General features: G+C 39.9%; 1 protein-coding gene across 3 annotated transcripts in view; it reads left to right on the forward strand.

Moving 5' to 3' along the window:
- LOC310922957 (dachshund homolog 2-like) overlaps window positions 1-25,259 on the forward strand; it is a gene marked incomplete at its 5' end in the record, with an annotated part of 246,143 nt that overhangs the window by 121,587 nt on the left and 99,297 nt on the right. For all 3 annotated transcript variants that reach the window (XM_083883985.1, XM_083883983.1, XM_083883984.1), the window contains one exon: window positions 191-306. In XM_083883985.1, the coding sequence (XP_083740111.1) occupies window positions 191-306 (116 nt within the window). The remainder of the gene's footprint in view (window positions 1-190; window positions 307-25,259) is intronic.

The raw sequence follows: 25,259 nt of genomic DNA on the forward strand, positions 1-25,259 counted from the left end.
GCTCACGTGAAACCTGCGCAGTTCTTCCGTGTCTAATCAAAGTGATTTTTTTTTTTTTTTTTTTTTTTTTTTTTACCCCAGGCAAGAATTTCTAGTATGGTTCGCGTATTTTATACACATTGATGGCTGTGTGGTGGGCAGATGTTTCAGGAAGAAAACCTTGTTTTTATCTGTGCTCTTGTCCCAGCAGCTCCCGCCCAGGAAGGCCCCCCAAGCGCTCCCTGGGAGTGGCGATCCAGGAAAATGCACGGCTGCTGCCCCACGGAGTTCCAGGCCTCTTATCACCAGGGCTTATCTCTCCGACAGGTAATAAAACCCATCAGATGATCAGCCTCATCTCTTCATACTGCACAGCAGTTAAAATAAACTAATATTGATCTGACTGCCTTGTCCTTCAGGGCTTTTGCAGACTTTACCAGAGGTTACATTATTGGATTTTTTTTTTTTTTTTCTGGAGTGTTCATGAAAACTCTGTTTTGCTGCTGCAGTGACTGAAATCTAATGGATTTGTAATTCAGTTCTTTATTAATTGTAATTTCCTTACAGGAAATTCCATTAAATGTGTTATTTTAGTAAAGGCAAGGAAAAAAAACCCCACCAACCTGAGAAGTTGAACTATTGTCTGGGAGGCCTGTAAGAGGCATTGCTTCTTTGAAATGCATGTGTGTTTTAGTTCTCGTGGGATCTGAGCAGCGTGGCTAATGCCTGATGTATTGTAACCCCATTAATGTGTGCTGGGGAGAGACAGAGATGTTTGTAGGAATTACAGAAGAAACACTTGAAAAGCAGATAAGTCCACGTTGCTTTAATAATCTGCTTTCGGTATCATAAAGTGAAAAATCTAGCATGAAAATATGTGGAATTATAAACATAATTTAATGCGTAGTATTTAATTTCACTTCATTGATTTATTAATAGAGTTTAAATTAAATCTTCTGCTGTCCTGATGAGTGTTTTAATTTTTTATTAATTGCTGTATGCTAAAGGTAAGTTGATTTTCATAATAAAGCTGTCTTTACAGGCTGTATTCATAAAAGTAACTGCTTAAATATTCAACAGTCTTAGCAGTTTTAGGATTGCTGTCCAAGTCCAGTCTAAATAAACTGTAATTCCCAAATAACCAAACATAGTGAAGTGTTTAGGAGACTATAAAGTCATAGAATATGTAAGAGGAAAAGCAATTAAAGAAGATCCTTTCTGGGAGTGGAGTGCCATCTCTCCTGATGTCGCAGATCACTCTCCTTGCAGAACCTGTGCACTGCAACTGAGTGACACAGGGAGAGCTTTAATTTTCCTGCAGCTCCAGGTGTCCCCAGGATGTCATAGGGAGCCAGTCCCTTCCCTGTGGAAGGAGGGAAAGAGCATTCCTATAAACAATATTTACAGCAGCATTAGCAGGAGCAGTTAACAAAGTATGAAAGACTTGACCAGAGCCCCGTGCCACAGTTGGACTGCTGCAGCTTCATGCACTGCTCATGTTTGTGACACAGATCCAGAACTGTGATTTCCCTCCTGTAGTTTATAAATGAAGAGTTTTTTAGTATCTCTGTTGTGTTCTCAGCTCAGGAATTTCATGGATTCTTCTTTCTGTTATTACTGATAGACAGGAAAGTGCAAGAGCCCCTTGCATTGATAAGTTCTTCTCTGAAATCCAGAATATTCCATGTTACTTTTCCACTCTGTGTGTGTGTGTTTGCAAATAGGACACCAAGTCACACAGACTGCCATATTGCTTCAAACTGGGAAATATTTTAGGATGCGGTGTGTTGGGGGTGCATAGTGAAGTACCACAGACACATTCTGTGTCTCACAGATATTTTGAGTAGCACACAGTCTGAGTAGAGGATTATTAAGTTGAGTTTCCAGGCTGCTGGGAGTTGTCTGGTGCCTGAAGTGTGGGTGGGCTCCATCCATCCCCTGTATTTAGCCCACGGTGGGAGGGGTGTCTGTCAGGGCAGCCACCTCCCTGACCTTGGGAAAACCTTGTTGAGTCCCAGACAGTGTGCCTGGAGTGACTGAGGAGGGTTTGGGAGCAGCTCAGAGGGGGCAGTGCCCATTTCAGAGCGTGGTGGTGTCACCAGAGGCTGCAGACAAGGGGGGTCCCCGTGGCTGGGGTGGCCCCAAAGCCAGCAGGACAGTCCCAAGATGGGGCTAATCTTGTTCCTAGGGAGAGGACAGGGTGAGAGCTGGGGAGTTGCTGAGCAAGCAAAGGTGCCAAAAGAGCCTCTTGTAAACTCCGTGGGGATCTTTGCTGTTCCGGCTCTCGGTGGAGCAACCCAGGCATGAAGCCGCCATTGGCTTCATTTGTACCTCCTTACACTCAAATTACTGGTTGCTTTACTCTGGGTGCCTGCAGTACTTTGGGACTGGATTATTTTCTTTGGCTGAAATAGAAAAATGGGGTTTAACACTTGTCACAGAACAGAGGTTTTTCTTCTTCCAGATGCCCAAATGATGGGCAGTAGACTAGAATAAATGCTACTCCCAGCTCCCATGTGGATGTTTGGATGGCTGTGGGAGGGGAGCAGGACCAGGACTGCAGCATGGGAGAGTTGGATCCATCCCTTCTAGAAGAGCAGAGGCTGATAGGGAGGCAAGACAGAGTTTTTACATCTTAAGGACTTCTTTGGTTACTGGTCCCCTCTAACTGCAGCGTAATTGCTTGAAGCAATTTCCTCTGGATGTCCTCTTGTCCTTGATAATCCTTGTGTCTGATCTTGCCCATTCTAACGACAGCACAGATATGCAGATGCTAATGTTAGTCTGCCTACATTATTCTAAGTAAAAAAAAAATAATAATAATAAAAAAAAATCACTCTTCTTATGTGGCTCCCTCATTTCTGTGTCCAGCTTAGCCTCTGAGTTGTTTTCTTCATTTTAGTAACAGGCTCCACATCAGCAAATGCAGCATGATTCATCCAGCATGGCATTTCTTCATTTTTGCCTCCTCTTCAGCCTGCTTGTCAAGCTGAAGTGGAGGCAGTGGCGTCGTGGCTGGCTCTTGGTTAGATGGATGGGTCTCGAGGAGTCGCAGTTGTGGCTGCAGAGCTGGCAGCTCTGTCTGGAGGGGGTATTACAGAGTGATGATTAGTAACTTCCTGCAGACTCAGACGAGCCATCTGTGTTTCCACTCCTTGAAATGTGCTGTTATTTTCATCACCCATTTGGTTTGTGTCAGCTCAGTTTACGTGGTCATTTTCACATAATAAACAGGTAGTTAAATTAGGCACACTGCATTTCCCAGTGTGGAGGGTATTTTTTTGACCTCTTGGCTCAGCGCGCTCCATCTACTCTTAGACCTGAATAACACGTGAAGGAGCTGCAAGTGAAGCCTCGACCTTTTTAAATGTTTGTAGGTACTTTCCACCTTGGGGGAATGGGATTATTCGGGTTACATCTGGGTTAGTGTTGTGGCTGAGGAAGATGAGGTGGTGTGTGTGGGATGCAGACCCCGGGGAAGGGCTGTGGAGGCAGCACAGGAACCATGCCATGACTGCATCCTTCAGGAGCTGATGTTAAGCACTGTCCATTTCATGTTAACTTAGGAGAAAGTGTTTTCCCTTTTTGTATTGGTGTAGGAAATGTGGGAATCAGTGTGGTGCCCCTGCTGTGAGGGCAAAGCTAAAAACCTGCGTGTCACAGAGGGATGGTCATCAAAGGCTCAGTCCTTCAAACAGTGCTGTGGGATGAAGTGACATGACCAACAAAAAGGCTTTATCTCCATTAATGTACAAGTCTTTATCATCAGTGTATCTTAACAAGACAGCTGGGACTTACCCGAGGAATAGACTCTCAGGGAAGTTTTGGGTCTGAAGCACTAGTTTGCTGTGTGGAGAGAAGCTGAAATCTGTTACATGATTGAAGTCAATGGTTCAGCAAACTGTTCATATGGAATGAAGCTGAAACAGTAGTTGGATCTTTTGATAGTTATCTGTGCAACTCCAGTCCTCCTACCCTTCCTCTAGGTTGTCCTCACAAAAGGTTAGAAAGCCACTCTACCTTCATTACAGTTTTTCTCTGTTCAGTTTGTAGAATGGCTGCTATTATTTCAGTAAAAATACTCTGGGGGCTGCTTCATTTTCTCTTGAAGGTACAGGAGAGGGTGGCTCATGGAGAAAATCCTCCTGGCAGTAGAACTTTGTGAGATGGTGCTACAGGACACCCAGCAGCTACGTGGGGCAGTTTTTGAGGGATTTGGGATTTTTAGGATCTGTGTGAGTGCCCATGGGCTGGGTCCTGCAGCTGGAGCTGTGAGTCCTGGGCAGGTTGGGTGTCAGGGTGATGGGCACAAGCCTGTGTGAAACATCTCTGCTGACATTTTCTGGGCTCTGCTGCCCAGAGCTGTGGCAGCCTGGTGGGGCTGGCAGGGGACAGCTAGCAGGTCAGCAGAGGGATCACAGTGAGGATTTAGGGCTAGGAGCTGCTCGGGGCTCAGCACAGGGATGGCAGGAAGCCTGGCTGGTGGGGAAATATGTGAGAAGAGGAAAAAAAGGCTTTTTCACATGAGTACTCAGACAGAAGCAAACCACCTGCATTGCCAGTGTGTAAGATAAACTACTGTTTTCATTATCAGCTGTGTTAGTTTCTCCCCTCTTCAAATTATTTTTTTATTTTGTAAGCAGTTAAAATAGACACTTTGTCTTGAGTTTTTAAGAATGCAGTGTTTAAAATATTGACTCATTTGTACAGATACAAATACTTTTTTCAGAACAGTTTTGTCTTATTAATAGTTAAAAGAATCTGTTGTGAACTTAATAGTTTCAGGTAGTTAATAATTCAGTGGAGTTAATATTTTAATAGCAGCACCAAGTCACATCATTGTGATGCTCAAATAGAGCAGCTTACAGGATATGGAAACTTCATGTGTTCCTTCAGTTCAGCAGCAGCCACTTAGTCTTTATTCAGAAAAGGGAGGATAGAGTAGGATTTGCTGCAGTCTTTGGGCATTTTGATGTGGTGTTTCCCTGTTAGAGGAGTGAAGGAGATTGGAGGCTTTTGGGGTCTCTGGTGCCCAGTTGTGTTTATCAAGGTGGGCACACATCAGCCAGCACAGCCTGTGGCAGCTCCTGCTGCCAGCAATCCCTTGGACCCTCTCTTCACTTCCAGCATTTAACTGAACATTTCTGTGTTTACATCCCATTTCTGTGGCTCATTTCGCTGTTTACAATTACCCCTTTTTTTTTTTTTTTTTTTTTTTTTTTTTTTTTTTTTTTTTTTTTTTTTTGTTGTCGTAGGTGACATTTGAAAGTTCCATTTATAATGAGAAACATATGCAGGACTTTGTCGTTGTTGGCATTACCTGGCTTGGAAGAAATTATTATTTTTAATCAAAGGCAAACACACTGATTAAGGATGCCACAACACTCCCTATTCCCCTATGGGGAACGTTAACAGTTTATAAATTGTTCTTGGTGACAATTCAGTAGTGAATTACTTTGATATATATGGCTAATAAATTAATATGATTAAGTTAATGAGTAGTACAAGTGTTGCCAAACTCCACTCGTCGGGCTTTTAATGCTGCTCCACATTTGCAGCTCGAGCTTCCCCCTGTGGTGAGAGGATCAGTGCTACCTACGCACTGTCATTGTGATAAATGGCATATCCCACAGTGCCCTGCACTCCATCTGCTGTGTCCCCAAAATGAGAAATATTTTATACAAATCACACACTCAGAAGCTCAAAGGACTGTGGAAAGATCTATTTTTTCAAACAATAATAAAAATGCATACGTCTCTTTAGCAACTCTTCATTTTTACTGTCATAATGAATGCAGATAGATTTGGGAAATGAAAGCTCGTGTGAGTAACATAGGAAAGTTATCCACTACACAGTGAAGCTGACAAATAAGTTACATGTGCGCTCTTTCATTTTATCATGAAATGTTCTTAGATAAAAAATGATGTTAGAACATCTATTTAACTGGATTTTAAAATTAAAGACCATGTGTGCAGCATGATTGAGTACCACCCATCTCATGCCAGCAGATTTCTGTGCTGAAGGGAGCCTGAATTGGAGTGAATGAGGAATGCAGGATCATATCATTACTCTTTTAATACAGCCATTCAGTAGAGTTCTGATAATCTGAGAACTATACTTGGTGACTGTGAGTCACTCAGTTCCTCTCTTTCCTTTTCTCTTTTAATATTATCTTTCTTTAAGGATCCATTTTCAGTGTCTGCTCTGTCGAGTGGGACATTACGTTTTTGACAAATGAATAGCTAAAGCTGTGGAGATTTTGCTGAATGGTTAACCTTGTTGTAAATTTAATTTACACTTAGACTCAGCTACTAATTACTGTCCAAGAAGTGTGAAACTCAGGAATAGACTTCGATTTTTATGCATTTGTAATTTTTTTTTTAATCCTACTGTGTTCCTACTTCTTTAGAGAAAACAAAGTTCAAGCAGGGTGGTCACACTGAGAGGATTAAAACTGTATCTTCCTGCCAGTCAGGGTAGGGCTGCCCTGAGTTTGCCTTGATCTGCAGGTGGAAGGGAAGTGTTTGAAAAGCTGGCTGAAGTGTTACAGAATTAGCAAAACCATTAAGTTTACATCTCTCTGTTTTTAGCATCTGTACCATTCTTTCCTACAGCTTTTCTGTTAGTCCCCTGTCTCATGGCACTGAGCTCTGTAGTGAACATAAGACCTGCCTGTTTCTCTCTCTCTCTTGTCTTCAGCTGACTTTGAAAGCTTTTTTAGCTCTTCTAAGTTATTGTTAAGAAGTGCCTTAAAGTCATAAATAGCATCAGGAGGTGTGAAGGATTTGCCTTCAGCACTCCCTGTTTTCTGGAGGACTGTTTTGGCAATAACACTGTTATAACTGAATTGGTTTTGCTTTCCTTTACAGTAACTTTGATAAAGTTGAACAAACAGTTCAACAACAAATACCAGTATCACAAACACATGGAGTTAAATGTATCTATGTTTGTGTAAGATTCCCACACTGACTACATTTTGTGTATCCAGCAGTACTTCAAAGACGTGTTAAACTCAAGTTATATCCACACACTTAAATTCTTACTTCTGTGACCTGAAAATAAATAGATATAATTTTAACTGCACGGATAATACACCTCTGGTTGCAGAAAAATGCTGTTCCATCATCTTCTTGCAATGCTAAAGGCTGCTATGTTTACATAAATAATATTCTCTTGAAAAACAGCATTCAGATCTACATTACATTGGAGTAGTGTGGTTTCCTAAAAGAAAGCTTTATAAAGCTGTATTTTGACAAAATTCTTGGTATAACAACACTGGTGAAGTTAGGCTGGAAAAAGAGATAACAAATCTCACTGGTTTAAAAAATAAGCATGAAGTGTGTACTCAAATCCAGGTGGTTCCATAGTTCTGATCAGGTCTTGAGTGCTTTCACTGTTACTTTAAATGTGTTTGTGCTCTGGTCCTTGTCCTGTAGGAACATGAGGCAAATGCTTCAGCAAACAAATAATCCCACTGATTTGGCTTGGATTACTTGGTATCTTAAACACAAGTGTTTCCCTACTTCCCACAGAGTTTTGGGGAACAAGTTCTGTAAGGATTCTTTGCAAAATTGCAAATGCAGTCAGTGCCTGATCCCAGGATCCCACCTTGGCTGGAGTGATGTCTCCTCCTGTGCAGGAGCAATGTGCTCTTCTCTCAGCCCTTCCCAAGCAATAGAACGTGATGCCGAGGGCTGGCAACAAATTAGAATTCGTGGTGAACAGGAAACATCTCTTTCTGAGCAGTCTGAAGAGGTGCAGATTTTTATTTGGAAGCAAGAATAATTGAAATAGATTCATTGCCTGATCACTCTCATTAAGTCAGGTTGTAATGAGATTTCAGTGGAAATGTATTTCTGTTGTATAAAGTATTTTAGTTGTACAGTTTTATACAGGTTTATAGTTGTATAGGTTAGTTGAATAAACTGTTTAATCATAGTGAACATTAATTGGTATGAAGCAAAACAATCTGACTTTAGGAGTGTAGTATTGTGCAGCATCCTCTGCTGAACAGAGATGCCTCTTGGTTTGCTGGTGGCAGCTGGTTCTGCTGATCCTGGGTTATACCTCTCTGGAAGATAAATGTAGGCCCTGCAGTTCTGGAGGATTGAATCTAGAAACCAAATTCGTGCTGAAAATCCTTCATGAAAAATAGAAATTCCTCCTGTGACTTGAATAGGAAAAGCTGCACTTCAAGAAATAGAAGCATTTTATATAATACATGTCTGAATATAAATGACAGACATTTTATTAGGAAAGGAAAGCCTTTATTAAAATATAATGATCTACATTGTTTTTATGTAATCTATTGAATTACAGTAAAAGCCTGAGAAATGAGCTGGAAAAGGTAGAGTACTCTCCCATGAAAGCAAGCTATGATAACCTTTTTGTAATTCTTTAACATGTTGAAAGAGTATTTCTACACAGACTTATTAAATTAAGCAAGGTCACCTTTTTGTTTTATTAACAGAATTAGTTTGCCAGATCATGGACTTTGATTCTGAAAAACGTAGATGAATCATGCACTAACATATGTCAACTAGAAAATTGGTTATAAAATGTTAAATCATTTTGATGCATATTACATGTTTGGTTTTGCTGTTCAACAATTGTAAAAAATAAAATCGTTAATTACTGGTTTTTTGCATTTGCATATTGATAGGATGTGCTTTAATGAAAATAATAATATTTCTAAGTAGATTATCTCTCCTGACTAGGGCAGTCTCAATCTCTAATATTTGCGTAAAAAGGAGAAAATATTCTCTTCAATAGCAGTATAACATTTTGTTCCTTTGACATGCAGTATACAGTCATTACCCTGAAAGGTTAGCTGTAAATAATAACCAGTGAAATTGGGCATATCCCTAAAGATGAGCACATATATTACATTTACCAGTCTGACCCCAGCTCAGCAAAGCAGGAATAAAACTGACATCGTGTCATGCAAGTTGTTCAGATGTGTTCCCAAATCTCTGCCTGTATGTTACAGTCTTTTTATATAAGATGTGTGAGAAGGAAAATTATATTTAACGGATGTTTCATAATTTTAATGTAAAATCTGCTGTAATTGTTTATAAAGAATTTCATAATCATTCCTAATTAAGAAAAAAATGTCATACATATTTGTAGTCTCTTGGAATGACTGTTTTTTCTGTCTTTGCCTTTGTCACCTCCTTTGTTAAAAAAGGGAGAGCACAGGCTCTTTGCTGGGATATGCAGCAGAACTAAGAGAACATCCTAGCAGTAGCCCCAAGCTCTCTGTAAATAGGGAAATGAATGGAACAGGTAATTTTCATGGTGCTTGTATGGTTTCACATGAAAAAAGGCAAGTGTGCAGCTGTAGTTGGATCTCACAGAGCAAGAAGCCTGGTCCTGGTCCTGGTGCTGCACTTGGTTTGGCCCTGGCAGTCACAGAGCAGGTGACTTCATTACACTGAAATCAGGCAGAAAATGTCCTTTTCTGGCCACTCGAGTGAATCAGTCAAATTATCGAGTGGCAAAACTAATTCTGTGCCTTGGGCCATCAGAGCTGCCACTTCCTATAAGTCAAGCCTTCCCTTAGTGTGAAATTGTTTTTTATTTTATTCTCTTTCATTTATTATGCTTATTTCAGCTAATCCAGTCAGTGAATGTGAATTACCCAGCACACCAAAGCTGTTTCAGATGTGCTGGCTCCTCATGCCTTGCTGGCGAAACAGAATTGGTTTCTTTTTAAGGAACTCCTGATCTGTTGTGATTGATACATTTAAAGTAATAGTTCACTTTTTCAGATGAGAACCCAAATGAGAAGAGTTTGAATATGGTTTTAAATTAACTACAAGTGCATATGGCTGAGCTCTTGCTTTAAAAATGCTTAAAATTCAGATGGGTCACATTTTTAAGAACTAGAAATACATCTACAGAGAATTGTAGGCCATTAAGTACTAGGTAATTTGAATGACTTTGACAGAAAAAATACTCCTTTGGAAAGCACTAAATATTGTTTTCCAGCAGTAAAATATTGCCTTCAATTCTGTCAGAAACAGAGCTGAGATGTGCTGAAAGCACTCATACAGGTGATACACCCTAGGCAGTAATTGGGTGTATAATTCTGTCCAAATGGCAATCCCTCATCTGACTGTGCCCTCTGGTACACAGCATTAGCATCTTCCAATAAAAGAAGAGCAAAACATATGGAGGCTTTTATTTCGAGCAAAGAAAAATCAGAAAGAATAATGAGGATAAAAAGTAAAGTGCCTGTGGTGATGGGCAAGGCAAGTTACAGGGGAGTTGCTACAGCAGAGTGCTTTAGAATAGCAGAGCAAAAACAGCCTGAAGGCACCTCCCATAGGCATCCAAATATAGGCTTCCTATATGTGCAGAACAAAAACTGGGAGATGCACATGTATCAGATGCAAAACCAAAGAGGCATCGTGCTGGAGAGACCAGGGAGATTGTTTTAACTCCTGGTTGCACACAGAGCTTGGAGCTGAGGGGTTGGAGGAAGGAAAAAGAAAGGGAAGTTGAAAGGATCATACTGTGATTAAGATGGATGCGTTGCTGACAGTGTCAGAGCAACAGCTGCTAAATCTAGGAGGCACATGAAAGAGCCTCTCCATTTTGTTAGGTATGGAAGTCAATAGGTTATTTGGGCTAAGAACACTCTATTATTCAAATTCAGCTGACCCAGAAAACTTTGCCATCTCTCAGTGGCAATTCAGAGGGCTCTGCCCTGGGGGGTTTAGTACTTCCCTTGTCCTGTGGAGTCCGGTGTAGTATATGGATATATTGATCTCAAGGGATTTTTTTTCTCCTGAAATTCATTAGATTAGTCAGTGTAAAGCTTCAGAAGACTGTTTTGTGTTTGTGGCTGGGTTAGATTGCTGAAAACTGGTCAGCAGAATCTCTTATTCAAACCTATTAAATGTCAAGGAAATGCACCATGAATTGTTTTGGCCTTCCTGTTTTGGAACTGGTTTATTACAAATTTTAATTACAGATAATATTTCTTCAGAGTAGTTTATCAGTCTACATTAACTAAGCATGAGTCCTAATCCTGTTGAGAACTTTTGTTCATTTATGGTAAGTTTTCACTGTAGATTGCACTCAGGAAAATATCCTGGGAAGAATTTTTTTTACCGATTGATACAGACACATCCTTCTGTTGTGTCTCTACTGATCTCCACTTTTCCTTGCATCATATGACTCTGTCTTTTTTATTTTTTCACCCTTGACTTTTATGTCTGCACCACAGTTTGTGTTGACCTTGAGGTTGCCCTCAATTAGCTGAGCCATTCCCATACTGTGGCCCGCTCCAAAATCTTCTGCACCCAGCTCCTGATTGGAAAAGCAGAGCCATCCTAGAAATGCTCCATGATAGTTTTTCTTTTCCTTTCAAGGTAGCGTTTATTTCCAGGCAATAAAGAGAAGGAGTGATACAAAAGAGATAGAAAGAGGATGCAGTAAGTCCTGGGGTGGCTTTGGGTGGGTTTCTTGTGCTCAAGCCAGTCCTATCTGTGCCACTTGCTAAAGGAGGAGGATTGGGAAAGGTTGGGATGAGAGAGAAAGTGCAGCAAAGCTCTTGAGATCAGAAGGTTCTCTGCCAGGATCAGGAATTTGAGGAGGAATGGACAGAGAGATGTTCAGATCCTGATCTCTGGAGCAGCACTGGTCCAGAGCTGTATTTGTGTGATATCCCTGTGGAACTCTGTGTTGACACAGTGAAAATGATACTCAGATCACAATAGTTTAGGAGACAGTAAAATAGGACTTAGTTTTGGATGTGCTACCTGTGTATTTTTCAAGGCTAAAATGATTACACGCTGTGTTAGTTGAGGAACTAACTGGTCTTGGTAGTGAGCTAATTTTCTGTTTCTGTGTTCTACAGCTCAAGAAAACATTTTGGTCTCCAAATAATGAGTGAACTGTGACATCTAACATGAGTTATCACTCATGTTTTTTGCTAGGTGATAGCCAGTAATACAAGTGTAGTACTTACATTCTGTGCATCATCAAAGTCTGGTCTTACACATCTGTGAAGTTACAAGTGGAAATTTTGCCATGGATTTTCTGGGATGCCATTCAGCTGTGATTGGGGGAGCAGTTAAATATTGTTGTGGAATGATGATTTTTAACAAATACAAAGCATTCATAATTGTCCCTTTTAAGATGTGCTCAAGAAACTTTGAATTGTTTTCAGTCTCACTTTTAATTTTTTTTCAACTTTATGCATGCTTATTTTACAAAATGAAATAAATTTGGTTTGTGTAAAAGGAGTTATCCTGTGTCTAAAAGGAGTTGTCAAGATTCATTTCATCAAGCAGTTGGAGTAAAATATAATAACTTCCTCTTAGATTTTATATTAAATTTCAGATTAAAAATGAAACATCTTCTGAAGTGCAGAATGTATGCAGTGTTGGTTGATCTTGGTTTAACTGTGACTCTGAGGATTCATGAGTTAAATTGATGAGAATGAGTAGGTTGACACTGATCTTGCCAGGCCAGACTTGTAACCATGTCAGTATTTACTACAGGTGGAGCAGTCTGTGCTTGTCCATTTCTGCACATTTAGAAGAAATACCTGGACCTGCTGATGCTTTCCTGATGGGTGGGTGATTTTCTGGTAGAGGATGTGAACTTGTGATGTGGCTAAATGTTCCCCCAATGCCTCCTACATTCACATGAAAGTACACTGGAGTGCCTTATTTTCTCTTCCTTTCTCATTCTTTGCTGGGAATTTCACTGGAGACAATTAGCTATTGCAATGTGTATGTATTAATCAGATTAACTCCTGATGTTTTCTTTAGCTAGAAATGTCTTGGATTCTCAGTTTGAGACATTCATTGTGTTCTATGATGAACAACAATGTCTTTAAATGAGACAGAATTGAAATATCTTCTCTGGGTTAGTTATAATTCTACTTAATGAATGAAGGAAGATGAAAGGCGTCATCTTGCCCAGGGTTAGTTAACATTGGAATTTGAACCTAATTAAAGGATTTGAGATTATTATTATTATTTTTTTTCAATAGTTTCAAAAAGTGAGAATGTTTACGACACTCCCAGGTGCCTGGCTCCTGGCACTGGGATGGTCTGGGGACTCACTTGGCACCTTCTGGTGACATTTCTGTGTCTGGGTGACAGACTGGCAGCTGTCTGTCATCCTGCTGCCACTCCTCCAGCATGATGCCAGCAGTTGGGTTATGCCACATGGGGACTGGCAAAGTTGATTAGTCAATAGATATGAAATATTTAGATGGTGGAAAAATGTGTGTAGTACAGTGAGGCCATGATTATTAGTCATGTCTTTAAAAAATCTTGCACTTGCAATTTCAGGGCATTCCGCCCACAGGAGAAGAGTGAGAGCAGATTTTTGCAGTGAAATTGCAGAGAACTGGGGTAGATAATTTGAAGTTGCAGTTGCTCAACATTTGTGTTCTATTTGGGATGTCACTTCCAGTAAGCTTTTTAGAAATATAGTGGTGGAAATGGAAAAGTTTCAGCAAATATTAAACATAACAATGAAGACTTTTGTTCTTCATTAAACCATTTCTTGATGTTTCCCGATAGATTTTCATCTAAACACTTGCTAATCCCAGAGCTCTGACAGGCAAGGCCTGCTGAATTAGGCCAACTTCTGCTACAAATAGCTGCTGCACATGAAACAGTAATCATTGCTTTCCAGTCTATTATTAGATTGACTTCATAGGGATTGCTTTTTTCTCCTGTGAGTTGATGCATAAATGACATGCTTTACCCTCCAATAAATCTAACAGCAGAGTGGCTCTGACATGATGTTCATACCCCTTAGTCCCATGACAGATTATTTTTGATGGCTGCAGAAGTCTACGGCAGCTTGAAACCATTAGAATTTAAAGGCATCATTGAAATTTTACAGCGTACCTGCCTCAGACACAACAGGGTTGTGTCTGAGGCAACAGGGGCTGCGCCGCTGTTACCGCCTGTCACGGGAGCCCTTCCTGCCTGTGCTGATCCCCAGCTGTCCTGGAGAGGGGGAAACTCTCCTACAGCTCCTCAGAGAACGTGTCCTTCTGTGCATCCTCTCCCCGTGCCCAAAACTTCACTTGGGGACAGTCCTTAAAACATGGGGAGAGCATGTGGCGCAGACAGGACTTGTGTACATGGATGAACATGCTGAGGACATTTGAACCTTTCTTTCTTGTTGCCCTCTTTAAACATTTTTATATTGTTAGTGGTCCCTTTATTCCCAGCTTCTCAATATTGTTTAATTCAGTTTTACTAGTATATATATGCTTTTAATAGAGTTCTTTTTTCCCAGATTTAAGAACTTTGGGGTTTTTTCATGGTGAAACGTAAATTAAGTTTGCAAAGCTCAGGACTCCTCAAATCCAAGGTGTTTGCTGCTATTTGTGTCCCATGTGAATGAATGGTTGGCTTTAGCTCTGGTTCTAAGCTGTGATTAGCTTTTGTTGCATACATCTGTCTAAAATTTACTGCTTTTAAGTGTAAGAATCACAACTGTAAAATTGTTGTCTGACTTAATAGGAAGATCTGCGCTGATTCCCATTGATTTGTGTTTGTGTGTACCTAAAAAGCATCATAGCAAATTGAGCTTTATAGATTCCCATGTATCTCTCAATAGGTTTCTCTTCTATGAAGTTTCTAAGAAAAGAAATGAAACCTTTTCCATCTAACAGTTCTGGTTTTGTATTCTGGACAGAGTGATTGAACCTGCTCGTGTTCTCAACTTCTGTCCTGTAATAGCTGTGTCAGGCAGATTGGTGTGGAATAGAGAGCTAATCTTAACACAGATCTACTGTAGCCTGACAGGTTTATATTTGACAAATATCCTTTTTAGAAAATGACATCATGGAGTACAAGATACAAAATACAACAATAGGTACATGTTGCTGATAGATAAATAGGAAATTCCCCAAATAAATCTTTCAGGTATTTGCTTTAGTTAGGTTACTCTCTTTTCTTAAAAAAATTAACAAAAAAGATGTTTAAAAGTTATATGGATTGAATCTCTTAGGTAATGTGGGTTTGGAAATGGGTTCTAGTTCTGCTTTGTTGTGGTCACAGGCTCCCTTTTTCTGAGCTTTCTTTACCACATATGTCCTTTCTTTTTGAGAACACAGAATATTAAGTGTCAAAGAGATTTCTTTGTGGAAATCTTAAGTCCTGTGGATTTATGTATCAGTGTGCTTATACTACAGTCTTTCTGGAAATAAAACTGATTTTGTTACGGTAAAATATTTATGCCTTAGGAGGAGGATACTGAAAAAAAGGTATTGAGAAAGTATTTGGAGTTTCCAAATGTGAACTTCAGCTACAGAACACCAAGCATTAAAAGCTGTGCTCATTAGATTAGGGAAGAGAATTAATACTTTATGTACTCAAATAGGTATTAAATTTGGTCTTGTTAGAACACCTTGAAATTTGATTTCAGGTATTTAAAGCATTCTTGAACAGGGTTTGTGTGTCTTCTCGGTGACACTGTTCACCTGAATTACCTGAGCTGCCTGAGCTCAGTGTCGTGGTTTGTCATTGTTGGGACAGTCCTGCAGGAAAGGCTGAGTGGGTTTTATGAGGCTGGGCTCATTTTTGTCTGCAGCAGTGACCTCTGTACCTTCTCTCAGTGTGGATATTCCTACATATTTTGTGATCTTTAGTGTTATGAATTATGATGAAATGGTGATCAGTTGGGCTCTGTCTCACAGAACCTTCTGCAGATGAAATAAAAGCTGTTGACAACACAGAGAACCATACAATTTCAGAATTAGGCCATTTTTCTTCTGACTGGGAGAGTCAGAAGTGAAGGGACCCAAGGATTAATCCACTGTTTATATCCATACGTAACCTCACAACATGTGGATTAAATCTTGCCTGCACCTGTAGTATAACATTTTCCTCATGCTGTAGAGTAATACCTTAACTAAAACCATCTCAGCTTTCTGGTGGCTTCAAAGACATGAAAAATCACAGTCAGGATGAAAGCATTTTATTGTTTGTAATTTTTAGCATAGTGCATATTAAATGTAATAACTGATGAGTTTAGGAGGATAATCTATTACCATATGCAAGAACCATGCTCCATAAGTTATACACATCTTTAGGAACTGTTAACTTTTATAGAATTTGCTGCAACAAATCATCCTGGGAATGCTGTGTACTTGTGTTTTCAATTGAGGCTCTAACATTTGGTTGAAGTATCTTCTGTACTTCTATCATCTCATAATTTCCTTCAGAGCAACGAGAGAACAATCTGCATGTTGGGTGGGAGGATGAGGAAATGGTAATTGAAACCATGTAATAAAAAGGTAATTTAGCAAAACTATTAGTTTTTGGTTTTTTACTATTTTAAACCTATTATTTTTAAAATTACATCTGTATTAAAAAGACTGTAAAACTCCACTCCATGTCAGCACATTGCATCTTAATTCTCATTTTCCTTTGCATGAATAGTAAAATCTTCATGAATCGAGAGCCAAAATTAATTGAATAAACTTCAGTTGAACATTTTTATGTGAATGTTGGAATTAAAAAAAGGCATATTACAGACTTTCTGAAGAACATTTAATGGTTTCTAACATTGACCACACCTCGAATGCAGTACAGGAAAAATTACTGATGGAGGGAAACAAACCCCAAGAACAAATGTTAATTGAGTGTGTGCTTGTGACCGATTTTAGGCTGTGATGGAGTTCCTGACACCCATATCTGTTGCTAGATGATGCTTTTCCAGCCACAGCCATTGTCAGAGAATGCTCTTGTCAGCCTGGCAGCCAGTGGGGTTGCACAGTTCAACACCTAGAGCTGGGGCTGTGGGTTGACCCAGGTAACTTCCCTTTCCCAGGTCACTTCTGAGCTGAGTTGTGTCTTCCATGTCTAGTTCCTACAAATCCTTTGTGAGGAAGAAATTTGTATTACAGAGAGGACAGTACTGAGGTTCTGGTGAGTGGGGAGAGCAGTACTGAGTCTGAGCAGGGGAACAGAGAGCTCCGAGACCACCTGGTCATTTTCTGAGTGTGCTGGGCCCTTGTGATTGTGTTTGTTTGTGTGTTTGTTTGTGTGAATTTGGGTGTTTGTGTGTGTTTGTGTGCACCCCCAGGGTCGGGGCAGCGTTGGCCCAGCTTTTCCCTTTGCTCTCACTCATAAATGCTGGGATTACCTGGGCAGTTGTTTCCTCAGAATGCCATAATGTAATCTCAAACCTAATACTCCAACAACCATGCACTAATTAAAACTGCAATTATATTTTTGCTCAAACAAAACGACTTAATAAACATTATCACAAACTGTTTACCCTTCCCAAAAACAATTTATGCTCACTAATACAATTTCCCATTAAAACTGCTGCCAGGTAAATTAAAAACTCTTGAAATAGTAAGTAAGTGGGAAATTAATTCAACAGTTTAATCTAGAGCTAATAACAGTTGCAAGCTCAGAAAAAGATTGCTACAGCAGGGAGTTAATTAACAGCTTATTCCCCATTTGATAAAAGTAATCCACTCTAATTCCAGTGTAATTTACCTCAATGTAATATAAAACCACAAGCTGCTTCTGGTGTTGGTAATTATTAGCCTTGTCCTGTGGCCACATTGACAATAAAATTCAGCAGTATCTTAATAATAAGAGGCAGTCTCCTAAATGCCCACAATTAAAGATGTAACATGGAATCTTGAAGCTGCAACAATCATCTGTAAAGCTGAAGGGACTGGAGGTACAGTTGTGGCAACCTCTAGTTGCTGTTTCTCCTTTCCAATAAATTCCTTTCCTAGCCCAGGTTGTTTTCCTGCAGGAAGTTCTGGCTCATAAATGCACCAAGGTACAGGGAACAAACAGGGCTTGTGTCGTTTCCAAGTGGAACACAAAGTTTGGAGCTCTTCACCTGGAATACCACACATGGATCATAAGTGCAGGGTGGCTCTTTTGACCTCCATTGTAATGAAATCTGGCTTTGCTTCCATTTCTCTTTTTGTGGGGTTAAAACCAAGGATCAGATTTAAAAAAAAAAAATAATATATACACACACATATATATGCATACAGAAACATATATGCAAATATTTCTTTGTACAAATGCAGGAGAAATAAGTTTTATTGCAAATATTCTTCTTTGGCCCTAGTATAGTATTTTCTGATATTAATTCTGGCTTTCTCTTGGGCAATTGTGGCAGTCTGTCAGCAAACTCAGACCTGATATTTAAGTATTGCCAGGTTTGCTTGGTTGGTTTCTGACTGTTGGGCAGCCTCCCTGGTTCATTTGCATGATGTATTCTTAGCACTTTTCCATTGTCACTGATTTAGGGATGTCATAGTAAGGATAACAGCAAGTTAGTGGAATGTAATCACAATTCAACTTAAGTACCTGAAATTAAATGACCTATTCTGTTGTGTAAATACTCGAAATAAAAAAGAATATGGTGTTATTTTAACCCAGTGGTTATTATCAAAGGATGAGTTTGATTTTCTGCTGTCACCTAAAGCATTTGTTTACCTTATTTACATACATGGGGAACTTCCTTCTAGGAAAGGAAAATAAATTCCTGGGACATGCTCATTGGATAGCAACTGCTAAACAAATACATCTGAAGTTATAATTGTAGGGATTTTTAAATTGTTCTAAGCAGAGGAAGGATTATATGTGAAGGTTGGCTTTAAGAAGACAAAGTGCATGTTCTGGAACTGTGCTCTCCTGTCATCAAACAGTGTCAGAGCTGGTGACAAAGATGAAAACAGTGACTGCAGTGGTGGTTCAGTTACACGGATAGTGTTGTTTCCCACACATTTCACAAGAAATCTGCATTTTCTTGGTGTAGTGCAGAGACAGACAGATGTTTGGAACTGAATTAGTGCTTTTAGCACAGGTGAGGTCTGGTAGAACAATCTCCATACTCTTGTTTTTCTGTTAGTGCTTATTAGCTGAACCAGTGCGTTTTTTTTCTGCATCACTGTGGCTCTTCCTTATTTATAATATTAATAGTTTTCCCTGCTTTCAATGCTGATTTTTAGTTTGATTGGGTAATCAGCCCTGGGGCAAGGAGAACTGGGCAACACCACAGCTGCAGCTGGCTGGAGGGGTGGGTGACCACTGGGGCTCCCAGTGGGCTGAAATCCTCATCCTTGCACATCCCCAGGCTCACCTGGGCACTGTCCTGGGAAATCTGCTCCAGGTGACTCTTTCTCAAAGGGCAGAGTTGGGCTTACCTGGTCTACAGAGGCCCTGTCTAGCCTCAGCCATTCAGTGGATTTCTTGTGGTGTTGTAATTTCTCCTTAATATAGTGGTAATTTATCATGTTAAGGTTTCTCTTTCAGGCTTTTTCCATCAAACAAGGTATGAGCTGTTTACCGAAAGAAACAGGAGAGAGGAGTAGACTGAACATGTGAAATGGGAGGTTTTTATTTCTGATTGAAGAATTCATAAGAGAAGCTGCTGGTGTCTGACTATATTTAAACTCTGCTACCCATTCCCACTTCAGTTATTTATGTATTTAATAACAATCAGTTCTACCAACATTAAACCTAATTTACAGTTCAGTTGGGAAGGATCTTTTTATTTTTTTGTTGTTAAACAAATCTTCAGTACAATAAATAATCTTGACTGTAAAAGACTTTCCTGCTGACTTAGAAGTCATCCATAATTTGTATTTTGTCTATATACCAAATCTCTAATATGAGTGAAGCAGTGCTTAAAGTTCTGTAGGTCAAGGACTGAAACCCAGTCATCTCCCTAGAAAGTAGATGTCCCAGGAAATGAATCAGCACAGCTCATCAGCTGCTCACAGCCTGGCTAATGCAGTCCTGGTCCACTCTGCCACCCCTGTGGCCACACTCTCAGAGCCACAGCAGGGCTGGGCAGGCTCACAGCACCTCTGGCACAGCAGATTCAGCTGAATTAACATCCAAATCCTGCAGGTTGGGGAGCTGCTCTGCAGTGTGGCTTGAGCTGAGGTGTTCTCATAGCCAGAGAAAGTCGTAGATCTAAATATGATTTCACAGTTGAATAATTTGTGGTTTTTTGTTTCGTTGCACTTGACAGTCAAAGGAAAGACATTCAAGCAATATTTGAAAACAGGTCAGTTTGATATTGTTATTGTCTGTTCTTTGAATACATCTGCAAGGCTATTGTTATGAAAAGTTATATATAAATCAGTGCAGTATTGTCAATCAATACAATACAGTTCTCCAGAAACAGAATTCATTCTTGTTTAGTATTTAGCATTTCACCTGGAGTGTGTGGGGTGTGCCTGTGGGGGGCTGAGCCTTGTGTGTCTCAGGATGGAGCGCTGGATGAGGAGGTTTCTCCCACTCCCTGTGGAGATGGAAAGTTCTGTGTTCTCAGCAGTGCTAGAGTTCACAGATTTGGTGGAGAGAAATGGGCTGGCACCAGAAAGTTGTTGTGATCATGAGGCACAGTTAAATTTCTTTATACATTTTATATAAACCAGCCATTAGGGTGCAGGTTTGAACCTTCTTGCCTGCTCTAAGTATGCTTTTCTGGAGAAATACGTTTGTGGGGCACATGTGCAACTAAGCAGACCATTAGAATAATTTTTCTTGAGAAGTTTATATTTCACCAAAGTGTTAAAACCCCAGAATAGCTCTCTGTGTACATAATAATTGAGGGGAACAGTCTGTTTACATCCATGGTACACAAATTATGCCGTATTCTAAGGATTGATTCTGACTCTCCCACAAGGAATTTTGCATTCCATGGGGTAAATCTGCAGTGCAAGGGGCAGCATGTGGAGCTGGATTGCTCCTGGGCTGCATGCCTGAACAGACAGAAATGTGTTAGGAGGGCCGTTCTGACCATGTGTAAAACCCTCCTGTGTCACCAGGGTTGTGAAATTTCACCTGGGAGAAGCCTGCACTTCCAGCTGAGCTCCCAAGGAGCCCATCCAAGCCCAGCTCAGAGATCCAGCTGATGGGGAAATCATCCCAGACCCAGCAGATTGTCCCAGCATTTACTGTTTGTTTATTCGTGCTGTTAAAAAATGACCTTCTTGTTTTCCCGTTTATGTTAAACTTTCTGCCTACTGCTGCAAGTCATTTGAACTTTATTCCTATGGTCAAGCACTTGCCATTTTTCTTTCACCTGTTGCCTTTTTTCCCTCCCTCGACCCTGAGTGCCCCGAGCTGGGAGCAGCTGGACCTGGTGACCGGGAATGTGCAGGTCCCTGACACAGGGACAGGTGTGACATCAGTGATGTTGGTAGCAGAAAAACTTGCTGTGCAGTCTCTCTGCAGGCAGCAGGGCAGGGGTGGGGTGTGGGGAGGAGGTTTTAAAGGCTCGGGGAGAGCTGGGTGATGCAGTCCATGACTTAGGTACAATTTGGGCTTGTGTTTGCAGTTGTGTGACTTGTGAGCACATTTGTTAGCACGAGTCATTTATTTTCTTCTCCTGCTTTTGTCTGGCCTTTCAGAGAACTTCCATTATGCTAATGTAATTAATAGACATTCTAAAAAGCAGGATTAGGGCAGTTTATTTCAGGAGTGTGTGCTTTGCTTTTTTTGTTTTCTTTCCCATGCTGCCACTCCACATTTCACCACTAATGCTAAAAGAACCTGCTTTTCTGCAGTTCTTTCTGGCATGGAAGGGCTTCCCTGTATTTCTCTGCCTCATTGACTCTCCATCTCATTTAAAAATCTTTGCTGAAGATACATCTTTTTCCCCTTGCATGACCCTCATAATTTTTCTCTCTCTCTGCTGTTATTTTAGTATGTAATTTTACTTTTAAACTAGCTGATGGCCCTTCGTTGGAGAAGGGGCGATCAATAAATTATGTGCTGATTGTGTATATTCTTCATCATATTCTTGTATTTCAATGTCCAGACCATAACAGTTGATACATGTTTTTGTTGTACTTTTTCACCTTCTTTTGGGTATTGTTATTCTTGGCTTTTAATAATTGAAAGCAAATTTGGTCTTTTTCCATCATGAAAAAGAAAGAACAATAGAATGAATCTATTACCTGCTACTCATTTATATCAGTCATTGGCCTTGTTGAGGAAACACAAGCTTGAACAAACTCAGCATGGCTTGAGCAAAGAAAGTGAATAATTTTCCTGAATAATTTTCAGTTCATGTCACTAATTCATCGACCAACAGCTTTTAGAAGTAATAAATTGCTGTGAAAAGCTCGCCAAGAACTTCTGAAATGCTTCTTTTTGTGATAAAAAACTGTTTTGGGAAACTTCTGTAACAGCTTTAAGGAGAGAAGTTTTTGGGGCTCACCTTGATCCTTCTCACAAGATGTCAAGGGGAACTCTGCAACTTTTTCTGCAAGTTGTTATTAGTAGCAAGTTTGCAGGAGTGAGGATTAGAGAAAGAAGTTCCCACCTGTGGTAAATAAGGTCAGTTCTGGAAACAAAGAAATGTGAGTATGAGTGCAGGTAATTAAGCAGAAATAATGTCACCCTTTGCTCTCAGATACAGGTAGGTATTTCTGGTAGGTCGGTTCTGTGGTCTCATTACATGCTAATTAAGGGGGGAAAAAAAAGGTAGGACTGAGCAACTTCTAATAATTTAGATAGTTTTTCTGCCCAGGAAACTCCAGCTTTTTTGGCAGCAGCTGTGTTGCTTCAAAATGATTATCAGAACACTTGTGATTAGAAAAGTCTTGTCTTACTGCTGTTTTGTGGGGTTTAAAAAATCAATTTAATAATAAATAGCTCTGCAAAGTAGCATCACCCATGTGTGAATTACTTTCCCAGCTTTCAGGAATGGTTGGTGCTGGCATTTCATGCTGTTACTGGATAACTAAATTGTTATGTGTGAAAAAGCAGGAACTGTTGTTAGGAATGTTAAAGTCATTCAAATTATGAATCCAGTCTCTTAAAGATTGTAATTTTGGTTTGAGGGATGGGATGTGCATCTTACTCATTTGCTCACACAGACCCTTGCTGCTGGCCCATTCATAAAATGCACCAGCCCAGGCCAACAGGAGAGATCTCTCCAAGAAAGATAAAGAACAGAAATCCCAAATGAAAGGCATTGTTCTTTGTACCAGTTCACCTCATCTGCCATCACCTGTAATTGAGATTATCCAGCTTCTCATCTGCCCCTGTACCAAGGTGCTGTGTGGGGAAAAGAGGGTAAAGAGGAGCCATCGAGTTTATTAAACAAAATTAGGGGAATTCCATGTCCTGAGTTAAGACAGTGCAGGAATATTATTTAGAAGCCTTTCAGCTATTTCAGTTTAATAATTGTTGAAAAAAAAGCAATAACACATTGTTGGCAAGAGAATGTCAGCCAGCTAAAAACAAACACAAAGAGAGACTACCTTGCACTCTGAAAATGCTGATTGCACTTTCTGTGAAGCCAACAGCAAAAATATGCTTGCTTTATTTCTTACTTTTGGTAAACAACTTAATTAATTAATCTCTCATTGGCTAATGCTGTGCCTGCAGTGCTGCAGATGAATGTTCAACTATCACAGCTCCCCAAACTTGGAAGCCGACACTCAATTTTGTAAATGTAACCCAGCAAGAAGTTATGATGCCTTTTCAAACTCCTTAGCAAATTAAAAGGGCAGTTCTTAGAGCAGTAAACCTTATTTACTGACATTTAAATATCCTCAGCAGTGAATTGTTTCATGAAATGTGTCTGTATCCAGAGTCCCTCCAGCAGCACCAGGTGAGTTGGTACCAATAATCTGTGTCATTCTGGCTGGGCCAGGAGTGTTTGGCATGAAGGGCTCCTGCTTCACAGATTACATTCCTGGTGGAACAGCAATTATCTTATTGCAGCTTGGAAATAGAGTTGGTCCCTCTGCTGGAATTCCAGTAGAATTTAGGGAGGAATATCTGAGTGAGCTGGGTGCTGCCTGCCGTGGGTCAGGTTTGAAGGAGATGTGCACAGTTCCTGAGCTCTGCTTCATTGTGGTTGTTTACTTCTTTACTGGTTTCAAGATGACAAGTTTTATTGCTTGTTTCTTTTTTAAAAGTATTGACATGAGAAGCCCTGATAGAGCTGGTTTCATTTCTCTCTAGGAGACATGGATAAGCAAGGAAAGGGAACCAAGGTGCTGTTACTGCAGCAGTGCTGCTCTCAAAATCTAGTTTGAACTATCCCATAGTGCCTTCAGCTTTGTAATAATACAGTTTTTCAAACTCCTAAAAGTGGATAGCCAAAAATATTTATTTTAATGTGTATTTTTATTAAACTAGACAGCATTATTACTGCCACAGATTAAAGACCTATAATGTGACTTTAATATTGTTATTAGATGTTAATGTCTTAGGAAAGCACTTTGAAGATGAAATAGTTCTCATTTACTTTTCTTCATAATTAATCCTAATGTGTCAGGGGACCGCAGATCTTTGCATCTTTGCCTCCTGTTTGGTTTGGCCAAATAGAAAAGACAAGAATGTGAAACAATTATGCACCTGTGAGTGACTGCAACTGGAAGTTGTGAGTAAATCGAGTTGAAATCCATTTGTACAGATTTCCCTCTTAATTTTTTGTTTTCACTGCATAAAACAAGAACTGGCAGTAGGTTGTCCAGTTTCCAGGATTTCTGGTGAGAATTACTCATAATAGATTTGTTATTTCGACAGTTTAAAACACCATTTCATCCCATCACTGGTGATGTTATGCTCATCATATTACAAGCTCTTTCAGGAAGGGAAGAATAACTCATTTCCTGCTGGGAATTTGTTTTCTGCACTTATAACTGGAGACTAAATTTTTTTGCTCAAGGACAAAAATATTTAATCATCTGGACAAAAGTGAAATAATGATGTTTTCAGTAGATGTGGCTGCCTCTGCCTGTACCTGCAGGGTCTGGTGGAGTGGGAACCCTGAGCTGCCTGTGCCCCTCCAGGGCTGGGCTTTACTCCTCCTGTGCTCCTGTTTTTCACTGAGAAATTTCCATAGTTAAAAAGAAAACAAAAGAAAACCTCACCATGATCATTTTCGGTCTCTGGCTGTTATTTTTTAAAAGGTGCAGTTATTGATGTCTCTGTACCAGATGGTGTGATCCCATGATGCCTCTTATAAAGTGTGATATATAAGCATATACCTCAATAGTTCAGGGTTTGTAATATAAATCAGTCTTATGATATCCTCCACAGGCTGGTCCTTTTATATTCTTACTAAGGACCAAATTAATCAAGCACTATTTTGTTCTGATTTTTGCTTTATAGTCTTCTGGTTTGTATTTGGTAGGAGTTAATTTTTATCCATAAATACACTTGTGTTTTTTAATAAATTCCTTTTCTTGCACAGAACCAGATACAAAAGATTATGAAGAATTTATTCATTCCATTGTTTAAGAAGCACAATATTTTGAAACTTGAACCTGCTAGCAG

Source organism: Zosterops lateralis (genome assembly GCF_965231275.1).
Source record: "Zosterops lateralis genome assembly, chromosome: Z".
In the NCBI taxonomy this organism is placed as follows: Eukaryota; Metazoa; Chordata; class Aves; order Passeriformes; family Zosteropidae; genus Zosterops; species Zosterops lateralis.